General features: G+C 51.2%; 1 protein-coding gene across 1 annotated transcript in view; it reads right to left on the bottom strand.

The window, feature by feature from the left end:
- ASAP3 (ArfGAP with SH3 domain, ankyrin repeat and PH domain 3) overlaps nt 1-12663 on the bottom strand; it is a 48880-nt gene that overhangs the window by 14004 nt on the left and 22213 nt on the right. The window contains 4 exon segments of the mRNA XM_078452221.2: nt 4803-4852; nt 6243-6317; nt 8723-8868; nt 8966-9038. Coding sequence (XP_078308347.2) covers nt 4803-4852; nt 6243-6317; nt 8723-8868; nt 8966-9038 — 344 coding nt within the window.

Genomic DNA, 12663 nt, shown 5'->3' with positions numbered 1-12663 from the left:
TTTAATATTTTTCGTACAGGCTCTAGTGGAGATTAAAGGACAGAGGCTAGTTAGCTCAGGATAGAGACAAGCTGTAAAGTATAAATGGCTTCATGAATTACCACAGCTCTGTCCCTGCCTCAGCTAAGGTAATCTACAGAGCCATACCCTACCAGGTCTGAGATGACCTCAGACTACTAGCTGGGGACTTGCTTTTTATTCCACCACACCCTTCCCAGAAAAGAGCAAGTCCTATTCCCTCCCTGTCCTCAAAGGATCACCAATGTTGTAGAAACATTTCCCATGCTGGGAATATTTTATTTCCTTTGAATGGAGTTGCAGCAGAAGGAGTGAAATGAATATTGAGTGAAAAGCAGTGAAATGCTAGTTACTGAGAAGACCAAGGTTACTGGAGAAGGGGACTTCGGGGAGCAGTGTAGTATTCAGACGGGGAGCAGGCACTCCCGGTGGAGTGAGGGGGTCAGTGAGGAGGATGGAGGAGAGGAAAGGAATCAAAACGAACCATGCACCCGCTGACCTGATGCCTTGGAATCGCCTTTCCTGTGATGCCTCCCCCGGCCACCCTTCCCTCCACCCGATCGAAACCACCTGTCTTGTCTGCCGCCTCAACGCCGACACTATTCTCACGGCACCGTCGCTTTGTATCTTCATTATTTATCCACCCACCTCTCTTCTCGCTTACGAACCAGTGGGATCCACTAGGGCAGGGATTGGGGTGGCACTCTCTTCCTTATTTCTTACCTATAAATTGGGGATAATAACAGCCCCCTTCCCTGCCAAGGGGAATAAATACATCAGATAACAGATGTAAAGAGCTTATCATGGTACCTAAGGTAAAAGAAGCTTATAAGTAAGTATAAGTACCAGCTGCTATTATTACTAATTATTATTTTTAAACACTGATATTGTGTTGGGCACTCTGCTAGACTCTTCACATGCTAAAGTGATAACCCCAGGAGGCAGGAATCATCACCCCATTTTATAGGTGAGGAGCCTGAGGCCGAGACAAGTCACATGTCCAAATCTCTCAGCTAGTAACTGCTGGAGCTAGGATTTGAACCCAGCATCTGGATTCAAGCCACCATCCAGTCTGTCGGATGCTCCAGGCTTGGGGACGGCGCTGGTAACCAACGCTGTGTCCCAGATTTGCCCCATCCCTCCTTCCCTGTCTGGTTCCCTCTGCTGGTGACAGGCACAGTGTCTCTTTTTTTTTTCTTTTTTTAAAAAAATTGTATTTATTTTATTAACTTTAAAATTTTAATTCCAGTATGGTTAACGCGTGTTCTAATGGTGTTCTATTAGTTTCAGGTGTATAATACAGTGTTCGACGGTTCTAGACATTACTCTCTGCTCATCACGGTAAGTGCACTCATTAAGCCCCATCACCCAGTTCACCCACGCCCACGGTGTCTTTTCTGATAGGCCACAGTCAGAGACTGTTTCACAGAAGATGAAGCTGAGACCCAGAGGAGGGAAGGGACTGTCCAAGAGCCCAAGCTGGCCAGGGGAAATGCTAGGAGCAGAGGCCTGGGATCCTGCCTGTCAGCCCCTTGCTGTGTTACTCTGATCGCAGTTCTGGCTCAGAAAGATTTATCTGGCTCAGATAAATACTTGTGGAACCACAGCACCAGGTGCTTCATATGCACTATGTTTATGTCATCTCCACACCAACCCTGCAAGGGTGTCACTGGCCCCATTTCTCAGATGAGGAAAGAGACTTGCACAGGGAACACCCTAGAAAAACTAGGTCCCTGCCCAAGGGATGCCTTTCTTCACAGCTCCAGGTGGACAGGGGAGCCCTCCTCCTATATGAACAACCAGGAAGTGAGGCTCCTGGTGGTATCCAACAGACGCTATTCTGGGCCCTTCCAGCTGCTGCCCAGACTGGTTTGGTAAGCATGAGGTGGAAATTACAGTAACTCACAGCGCACCAATATCTAGCTATACCTGAAGCCCTCATAAAAAGGAGCGTAACAGACGCCTGTGCCAGGACAGGTAGCTCAGCCTATGTAACGTGCCAGGCAGGAGCCAGGAGACCGCGGAGCAGGGCAGAAAGAGCACTGGGTTCTAGTCCAGGCCCTGTGGATTACTCACTGAACAACCCTCACCAAGCCCCTCTCCCTATCAGTTACACAGTCTTTTCTTAAACGAAACCTTGCAGGCAAGATCAATACGTAAATCTGGGCGCCTGACTGTGGCTCAGTCAGTGGAGCATGCGACTCTTGATCTCAGGGTTGTAAGTTTGAGCCCCATGTGAGGTGTAGAGATTACTTACAAACAAAATCATATACAAAAACATATGTATATGTATGTGTATGTAAATCTGGTAAAAGCAGAGCTGGTTGGAGATGGTCAGCAGGGTGGGGCTTATTCTTTCCACTTGGTAGGTGATGCCCTGCAAGGCTGACGGCTTAGTCAAGGGAACTCAGGAAGACGCAGACCATGTGATGGCCCCACATCAAATTGCTAGGAAGACTGCCTGCGTGGCCACGCCCCTCTCTGGGCCTCTAAAGAGAGCAGATGGCCACGCCCACCACCGTTCCCACACCCTCCCCCGGGGCGGGGCGGAGGGTCTACAGGCACAACAGCAGTAGAGACCTGAGCGCTGCTGGAGTGGGGAGTCCTGGCCTTCCTTCAGCCTCCCTGGGGCTGGAGGAACAATAAAGCTCCAGGATCTCCTTCTTAGAATTGAACCTACAGAAGTAATGATTCTGGGAGAGAGCAAACATTTAGTTCCAAGGATGCTTCCCCAAAGTCAGGGGCGGAAGAAATACATTACGGATCATGCGTATGTTGAAACACAGTGTGCCCATTTAAGTGACGATGTATATGAATATGCAATGATGTGGAAAGACGGTCATGATGTATTTTAAGTTTTATTTTTATTTTCTTATTTATTTTGAGAGAGAGAGAGAGAGAGAGAGAAAGCATGAGTAGGGGTGGGGCAAAGAGAGAGAGGAAGTGAGAGAGAATCCCAAGCAGGCTCCGCACCGTCGGTGCAGACAGAGCCTGATGCGGGACCGAACTCATAGGCCGTGAGATCATGACCTGAGCGGAAGTCAGAGGCTTAATGACTGAGCTACCCAGGCGCCCGGGTCACAATGTATTTTTAAGTAAAAGAAAACTCAATATGATTATTATGTTCTCAGTCTTGTAAAAAATATTTCTTTATATATAGGAAAATGACTAGAAAGTTGTTAATGCTTTGGTCTTGGAAATTAAGTTTTTCCAGGGCTCCTGGTGGCTCAGTCCGTTAAGCATCCAACTCCTGATTTCCGTCAGGTCATGATCTCATGGTTTGTGAGTCTGACCCCCTTGTCTGGTTCTGTGCTGACAGCACAGAACCTGCTTGGGATTCTCTCTCCCTCTTTCTCTCTCAAAATAAATAAGCTTTTTTTTTTTTTTATTAAAGAATTTTCCTCTTGGTCTTTGGTAGTTTCCCCTCCTCCCACTTTTTTAAGTGATAAAACTAGAGCATCCGCCCATACTATGTAAAAACACTCAAATAACAGGGGCGCCTGGGTGGCTCAGTCGGTTGGGTGGCCGACTTCGGCTCAGGTCATGATCTCGCTGTCCGTGAGTTCGAGCCCCGCGTCGGGCTCTGGGCTGACGGCTCAGAGCCTGGAGCCTGCTTCCGATTCTGTGTCTCCCTCTCTCTCTGACCCTCCCCCGTTCATGCTCTGTCTCTCTGTCTCAAAAATAAATAAACGTAAAAAAAAAAAAACAAAAAACCACTCATATAACAGAAGTACTAGCTGTTCCCCACAGGGCCCTCATCCTCTCCTAAGGATAATTAAAGTTTTTTCTTCTTTCCTCCTCATTTCCTGAGTTATTCACAATGGACACATACTGCTTTTGCAAAATGCAAGAGAAGACAACAGTTTACAAATAGTAAACAGAGCTCTGAGGTACGGTGGTCCTGGCCGGGCCCTGGCAGAGTCCCATAGACAGGGCCCGAGGAGTCTCTGCTCTGGGGGGACTGGCTCCTTCTGTCCCCATGACGTGCCAGTAGCCAGTGAGAGGTCTGGAGTATCGTGAGGTGCGCACAAGAGGCGTGGGTCTGACACTGACTCCCTTTCCTCCTCTAGGTCCGACTAAACGCTTACAAATAACCACCTGGTGTTGCAGAAAGAGGATGAAGGGGCGGGAACCCCAGCTCCGCCTCCGCCTCCCGGTGTGGCCTTAGGCAGGCGACTTAACCCGTCTGAGCCTCCAATTCCTCCTGACGCTTGGGAGGCTAACACCTCCCGCACAGGCTGGGTGGTTGTGGAGACTTACTGGCATGCAGCCTTTCCCTCTCTCTGCCCACTTCTGGCCCCACTGAGCAGATGGGTCTCTGAGAGCAGGATCTCGAGGACCCTTCACAACTGCCCCCCTTTGGTGGTCCTGCAGTCCAGCCCCCAGACTCCTGTCAGGCCTGGGCATAGATCACCTCCTGTAAATGCCTCTAGAGAGTGAGATGGCGGGTGCCTGGGTGGCTCAATCAGTTAAGCTGAACCAACTTCGGTTCAGGTCACGATCTCACAGTTCGTGAGTTCGAACCCCGCGTTGGGCCTTTTTGTCCAGGCTCAGAGCCTGGGGCCTGCTGCAGATTCTGTGTCTCCCTCTCTCTCTGACCCTCCCTGGCTCACACTCTATCTCAAAAATAAATAGACATTAAAAAAAAAAATGTTAGAGAGTGAGGTGCCATGCGCTTTTGGGTGACACGTCCTGGCAGCACTGAGGTTCTCCCCCTGTCCAGCCTCCTTCTGCAACACAAGATTCGCTCCCCTGGGCAAACCACCCTGACCGCAGCCACTTACATTTTGGCTTCGTAGTCCTTCCACGCCTTCTCCAGCTGCTTTTTGGAATCCTGTGGTTTAAAAAGAACAATTTGCCCAGGGGCGCCTGGGTGGCGCAGTCAGTTAAGCGACTGACTCTTGACTCTTCTCGATTTCAGCTCAGGTCACGATCTCATGGTTTGTGAGTTTGGAGCCCTGTGTGGGGGAGCCTGCTTGGAATGCTCTCTCACTGCCCCTCCCCCACTTACACATGGGAGTGTGCATGCACACACACACACACACACACACACACACACTCAAAATAAAAAACTAAACTAAAAAAAAAAGAACAATTTGCCCAAAGGGGCACTTGGGGGCTGGAATCAACAGTATGCTTTGTTACCTTTAGGAGGACCCTGTGCTTTCATGCTCCCCTATGCTGCTCAGAGCCATACTCCAACCAACCCCTGCCCCATAGCCCTTACTGTAAACCTCACCCCCCAAACGAGACCCGACCAGCACCATTTCTCAGGACTGAACCCCTTCTCCCACCTGACCTCTTCCTATAGCTGCTAAGAATCAGCTGGGTTTGGTGGGCCTTGGCCCGAGGTACGGGAAGAATTCTGAGTTCTCTTTCTCAGAAGGCAGAGATCGCCAAGAGAATGAGGAAGATGGAAGTCAGACTCCTCCCCTAACTTTATCCCACCCTTTCTTGTGCCTGGAACCAGATCATCCTCTCCACAGGAAGGGTACACGTAGAGGGACACACGCACAGAGAGGCTGAGGAGTCTACTCAGGGCCACACAGCAGGCCGGTGAGACCTGGCTGATCTCTGGCCTGGTTTGCCTGGGCCTCATCCAGCTGGAGTGCTCACACCCTCCAGAACTGTCCCCGTCAGCCAAGTAAAAAAGCTGCCCGGCTGGTTTGGGCGGTTCCCAGGCTGGTGGCCGGCCTAAGGCAAGAGGGAAGTCTCTGGAAGGAGGACAGCTTCTCCCCTGGGCCTTCTGGGGCAGACTTCTCAGGGAGATTATTCTGTCGCTTTCTTTGAGTTCTGCTCTGCCTGGAGGCTAGAGCTGCCAGGTGCGGAGAGCGGCCAACACTGGAGTTGGCAGCCCCAGATCCCACCCTGGCTCCTTGGACTAGCCAGGTAACCTGTAAACAGGTTACCAAACTCCCTGGGCCTCGATCTCCTCAACTGCAGAACAGGGACGGCAGTACCTACAGAACCCACCTCGTAGGGTTGTTGTAAGAATTGCCTGACCCGTTTCCCGTAAGGGCCCCGGCAGACAACAGTTCAGCCATCCCAGACTGACCCCAAAGCCAGGTCTTCCCGCCCCTCCGAGGGTCAGCACTCCCACTGTGACAGCCTCACCTGACCTCCGGCTTCAGCCCAGCCCTGTCTGCCCTTCGGTCCCCTGCCCACCTCTTTCTTACTCCATCCCATCACCTCTGGGCACCTCCACTCCCCGAATGGAAACTCACCTGTCGCCCGTCCCTCAGTTGCCCCTTCAATAGACTGTCCAGGGGGAATGAGACAATGTTGTTCAGATTCTGAACCTGGAAAAAGCAGAGACCGCCATCCCCTATCTTGGGTGACCATCTGTCGAGCCCCAAGGGGCTACAGGGCACAAGGAAGGGTCAGAGGGCAAAGGAGGGCCCTGGGGTGAGGGTAGGGGGCAGAAGGGGTGGCAGAGCCGGCCCCTGAAAGCGCTGTTTCCCCTTCTCCTGACTAACCCGGCCTCATCGCCTCACAGCTCCAGGAATATCCACGGTCAGCCCATCTCCATTCCTTTGTCACGAGCACCCTCCCCTCGCCCCTCTGACTCTGAAGTGGCCATCTGCTGTTTGTGTCTGGCCAGCTCCTCTCCCCCATCATGTGGGGAAACCTTTCCCCTGTGGTCACGTGAGGTAAACACAGGAGTCAGAGCTGACCAGAGCACCCCATCCTCGGGCAATAGGGATTGGCTCAGGTGCACAATTCGAGCTGGCCAATCAGGATCCTTCCTGGAACTTTCTGCCAGAGTCCTGGGAGAAACACTGGGTCTTTCTTCTGGTGAGACTGTGAATCTGGGTCTGCTGGGCCATCCTGCCCACTGAGCAGACACAGAGAGAAACTAAGAGAAAGAGAAGAAGCCTAGAGCCAGTTGCATACCTGGATTTCCCATTACGGGGGCCAATGAATTCTCTTTATAACAAATCCTAGTTTGAAAAAACTTTTTTAATGTTTATTTTTTTATTTTTTATTTTTGAGAGAGAGAGAGAAAGACAAAGTATGAGCAGGGAAGGGGCAGAAAGAGAGGGAGACACAGACTCTGAAGCAAGCTCCAGGCTCTGAACTGTCAGCACAGAGCCCGACATGGGACTCGAACTCACGAACTACGAGATCATGACCTGAGCCGAAGTCAGACACTTAGCCGACTGAGCCACCCAGGCGCCCCTAAAAAATCCTGGTTTGAATTGAGTTTCTATCATTTGGCAACCCAAATTGCCTGTCTGCTATTTTAGTTCACCTTTTAAAGTATAGCTTGGGTCTCCCCTCCTCCAGGAAGCCTTCCTGATTGCTCCTCCCCATGGTCTACGCTGACCTTCCCCTTTCTGAACCATGGCAGCCTCTGACCCAACTCGCTGGGCCCTCGAGTTTGTGCCAAGCTACTGGTAATGCTTGGTGTCGTCCCACATCTCAGCTCCTGTCTCTCCCACTAGACTATGGCTCTCTAAGGCATTAGCCTCTTCCCTGTGTCACCAGCCCCTCGTACGATGCCCAGCACAGAGTAGACCCTCAGCAAAGCTTAGTTTGACTGAAAACAGCAGGAGGAGAGGTCAAGACAAAAGAGGTCACTAATTCAGTTGAACTCACACACTAAAGCCCTACATACGGGACAGTGTGTGAGGCAGTGCTATGCAGAGAGGTACAATCATGACAGGTGGCAATATTATCTATCACTAACTGCGCGCTTACTCTGGGGTAGGCACTTAACTTGCGTAACCTCATTATAACTCTGTGAGGTGGGTACCATTATGAGCACAATTTTACAGACGGGGCCCAGGCAGAGTGAGCGACTTGGCCAGGGACACCCACCCAGAGAGCCGCAGAGCAGGGCCCGAGTCTAAGCCTGAGGTCTGGGGGCTCAACCACCAAGCAAACTGCGTCTCAGAGATGATGCAGCCAGGGCCTGGGCAAGGGAGGGACTGGAGCCACGACAGCCAGTCCCAAAGCCATGGAGCCTGGGGAGCGACGGGCTTTCCTGAGGTGCTACAGCCAGGCTTGGGTTCAGACACTGGAGCCGGACAACCTGGGTTCCACTCCGGCAGTGTGAACTCGGGCCAGGTGCTTAACCTCGTGCCCTAGTTTCCAAGCCCGTAAAGCGGGGAAGACGGTAAAACCAAACCCACAGAGCTGTGCTCCAGGATTGGATGAGTTAACCCACGTGAGGCACCGAGAACCGTGCCTGTTCAGGGGAACAGCTTCTATCTTGGACCACGTGCAGGAGCCGAGAGGCTTGGTGAGGGGAGGTCGTTCCCAGGCTTTGTGGACACAGCAGATGCAGTTGGGAAAGCAGAGGGCAAAGAGGGTTAAGGGGAGGCAGTGGCACAAAGGCAGGAACCCCAGGCTCTGCCCTCCCTTCTCCCGAACCTCCTCCAGGAAGCCCTCTCTTCGTGGGGCTCTTCCCCTCTGTGAGGCCCATCTGCTGCTGGGTACTCGCACAGAAGAGAAAGAGGAGGGCAGGGTCAGAGGGAAGGCGGGGAAGAGAAGACATGGGGGGAAAGTCAGAGGAGAAGAGGAACGCAAATGGTAGGTCAGAACTGGAAAGGGAACTGGGTCTCTGGTCAAGGTCAGGGGAGACTGGAGGTCAAGGGCAACCCCCGAGAAGGGTGGAACCTTTCTCAGTCAGGTTCTTAAGCCCACTTGATGTACCCTGAGCCTAGGCTAAGGGCTGGGTGAGAAAGGAACAGGGCCTCACCAGGTTCTTGAAAAGTGCAGCCACCTCGCGGGTGAACACGGCCAAGTTCAGGAAGCCGGTGGACAGCTCATGACTGTTTTGGGACAAGTGGCTGTTGCCCAAGGACTCTACAGCCTCTCGGTACTGCTCCTCATTCTCCACGTGGCCTGTGGAGGTAGAGAAAGGCAGAGTTCGTTCCATGCTAGGGCTGGGGCTGGGGAAGGGGCTCCTTGGCCAGGCTGGGCGTCAAGCAGGCTCACTCACCAAGGCCGGAGCTGTGGATCGCCCGCACAGCTTTCTTTATTCTCTGCAGGATGGCCTGGTCTCCTTCTAGGATCTGGAAGCAAATGTGGATAGAGTTCAGGGATGCCCAGCTGGGAGGAGTGCCGGACTCCATGATCCCACCCTCGAAACACACGTATAACGTTTCTTCCCCGGGGTCCCCCTGCACCCCCCACCAAACATAAATAGACCACCCTCTTCCACCCAGACCACATGGGAAACATAGATCGGTCACACCACTCCAGAAGACCACAGACTTTTCTCCCCAACTCCAGTGCAGGCCAGCTAAACACAGCGATTGCAAGGCATGTGGCACAGTGGGGACAGCCAGACCTGGATTGGAACCCTGACTCTGGCACTACCTACTGCGTCAATCTAGACAAACCTGTTAACTTCTCTGAGCCTTGGGTACCTTGTCTGCAAAATGGAGATGACACTATAGACTCCTGGAGGTGCTGAGCAAATGGATTGGTTTTACAGATATATACAAAACGCTTGGGGCGCCTGGGTGGCTCAGTTGGCTTAGCATCCGACTCTTGATTTCGGCTCAGGTCAGGATCTCGTGGTTCGTGGGATGGAGTCCCACATCGGGCTCTGTGTTGTACACGCAAAACGCTTAGCAAAAGACCAGAGGAGAGAATGTGGACATCTCTGTATTCTCGAAGACAAATCCCAGGCTCAGGAAGCAGAAGGGGCCGCACTCCACCCCGACTGGAAAGAACTGGTGGGACAACCATCTCTGTGCGTTGCAGAACAGACAGCAGACTGTGGGGAAGGCCAGGAGATGTGATGGTGAGAAGCAGGACTCGCGTGCCTTGGGCAGGGGGGTGCTCGGCTCAGCTCAGATCAAAACCTCCCAGACACACTCCTCTTTCAGTTGGGGTGCAGAAGCCCCAGCCCCATGGAGCCCTTATGAAATGCTTCGTTAAGCTGGAAATTATAGAATGTTAGGGCTGAGAAGGGCTGATAGAACCACAGATGAGGAAACTGAGGCCAAGAGAGGGGAGCGCCTTGCCCGAAGTCAAACAGCGGGGCAGGAGCAGAGCTGGGTTTCCAGGGGCTGCTCCAGTACCATGGTTCACCCACACACCCAACCACACACCGCAGCCCCGCCCTGACACCAGCCCCACCTCTTTTGTCCCGTGACCAAAAAAGGGATCAGAGTTTATTTTCAAAGAGTTACCTTCAACGTGACCAGGGTTAGCAAACACATTTGGCATAGTATCTCCAAAGATTCTAAGTGATATTCACAGGAGGACATGCACAGGGCCGACCTCAGGGGCAATGTGGGGTGTTCTCCGAAGCCTCTGGCATGTAGGGAGCCTCTAGAGGGAGGGGGGTCTGGGTTTGAAGCTCAGCTCCCCTGCCCAGGTGCTGTGTGACCTCGAGCAAGTTGCCTATTTGCTCTGAGCTTCCTGATTAGCTATCTGGAAAATGGAGGAAATCCTGAGTATGAACATCATGTGTGGGACCAATGGAGGCCCTTCATCCCAGGGATGAAGAAAAGAGTCAAGGACTTAGGGAGATGGGGGGAGAGGAGGCCATATTTGAATCAGCTAAAGAACTAAGACATTCTCCTGGAGAAACAAAGACGAGGGGGAGGACAGTTCCCAAAGACCTAGGTGAGGGAATATGCGTTCGCCAAAGCCCTCGATCCCCACCTCGAGACTTGAAAGGGAAAGCTAAGAGACGATTAATTTAAGGAGCTGTGACTTTACGCCAAACGACAGCGTAGGTTAAAGATATGAACAAATTCCAAAGAGATTTAGAAAACTCCCTAGAAGGCAGATCCGCGCGCTTAGCATACAGAAAATACCCAATAATTGTTTACCTAAATGAATGACGTTTTGCAAAGTCCTGGGACATGCACCTGAGAAGTCTGTGTCCGTGATACTTTTCGGAGAGTCTCCCCATCCCACGACACAGATTCTCTGAAAGCTGCCCTCCTCCCCTCTAGCGGTGGGCCCTTGTCACCTTGTTTGTTTTAGCCACAGTTGACTGGACTAGGGTGGACACTTGACCCAAGCTGGCCCAATCAGCTTCTCTCTCCAAGGAATTCGGAATCAGGCTCTGGGAAGTTAGCTAACTGATCTGAAGTACTGAAGCTGGGACATCTTTCCCACCGTGTGCAAAGAGAAAAGAACAAAGCAGACGTACAAAAGAAGCAAACGAGACCCATGCGGCCACAGAAAAGCACTAGAAAAATGCTGCTCTGGTTTCTGGCACCTCTCCCGATCCCACACCCACCCTGAGAGGCTCCTCTACACTTCCTGTCCTTGGGTCTTCATGAAATATCCCCGAATCCATCCAACAAATTCCCCTAAGTGCTTAAGCTGGTTTGAGAGGATCTCTCTTCCCTACAGAGACTGCTGGTTGGCTCCCAGCGTCCATTCTCTCTTCTTCTTTAGCAAAAAGAACCCTGACTTTTCCGACGGCCACTCGCGAGAGAGACGACACTTCCCAGCCTACCTTGCAGGTGAATATGGTCATGTGACGAAGTGCTGACCTATGTAATACAACGGACATTTCATTTGTTAGCTTTCAGAAAGTACTCTTAAAAGGAAGGGGGAGCCCCTGGGTGGCTCAGTTGGTTGAGTGTCTGACTCTTGATTTCGGCTCAGGTCATGATCCCAGGGTTGTGGGATCGAGTCCCACATCGGACTCTCTGCTGACAGCACAGAGCCTACTTATGATTCTCTCTCTCCCCCTCTGTCTGCGCCTCGCCCCCTCAAAACGAATAGATTAAAAAAAGGAAGGGAAGGACTACACACCTATTAAAATGGCCCAAACCCAAAACAATGACAACACCAAATGCTGATGAGGATGTGGAGAAACAGAACTGTCTTTCACTGCTGGTGGGAAGGCAAAACGTTACAGCCACTTTGGTAGACAGCTTGGCAGTTTGTTACCAAACTAAACATACTCTTACCATACAACCCAGCAACTGCACTCCTTGGTATTTACCCAAATGAACTGAAAGTCTATTGCCACATAAAAACTTGCACATGGATGTTTACAGCAGCTTTATCCATAACTGCTAAAACTTGCAGACAATGGCATATTGTTTAGCACGAAAAAGGAGCTCCCAAGTCACAAAGGACGCAAAAGAACCTTAAATATATATTTCTGGCTGGCTCAGTTGGTGGAGCACGTGACTATGGATCTCAGGGTTGTGAGTTCGAGTCCCATGATGGGTGTAGAGAAGACTTAAAACTAAATTGTTTTAAAAGATGTATATATATTACTGAGTGAAAAAAGCCAATCTGAAAAAATTGCATAGTGATTCCAACTATGGGACGTTCTGGAATAGGCCAAAGTGTGGAAACGATCAAAAGATCAGCGGTTGCCAGGGGAAGAAGGGATAAACAGGTGGAGCACAAGGGACTTTTAGAGCAGTGAAACGATTCTGCATGGGCCTGCTCGTGGATACGGTCACTATGCATTTGTCAAAACTCATAAAATGTACAATACCGCGAGTGAACCTTAACATAAACTATGGATTTGGGGTGATAACGACGTGTCAGTGTAGGCTCACTGATTATAACAAATATGCCACTCTGGTGTGGGATAGTGATAGTGTGGGAGGTTATTTGTGGAGTAGAAGGTATATAGGAACTCTGTACTTTCCACTCAATTTTGCTGGGAAGCTAACAGTGCTCTAAAAAATAAAGTGTTTTTTT

Source organism: Panthera onca, chromosome C1 (genome assembly GCF_046562875.1).
Source record: "Panthera onca isolate mPanOnc1 chromosome C1, mPanOnc1 haplotype 2, whole genome shotgun sequence".
Lineage (NCBI taxonomy): Eukaryota > Metazoa > Chordata > Mammalia > Carnivora > Felidae > Panthera > Panthera onca.
The sequence above is the reverse complement of the archived record's forward strand: the minus strand, read 5'-3'. Positions and strand labels throughout refer to the sequence as shown.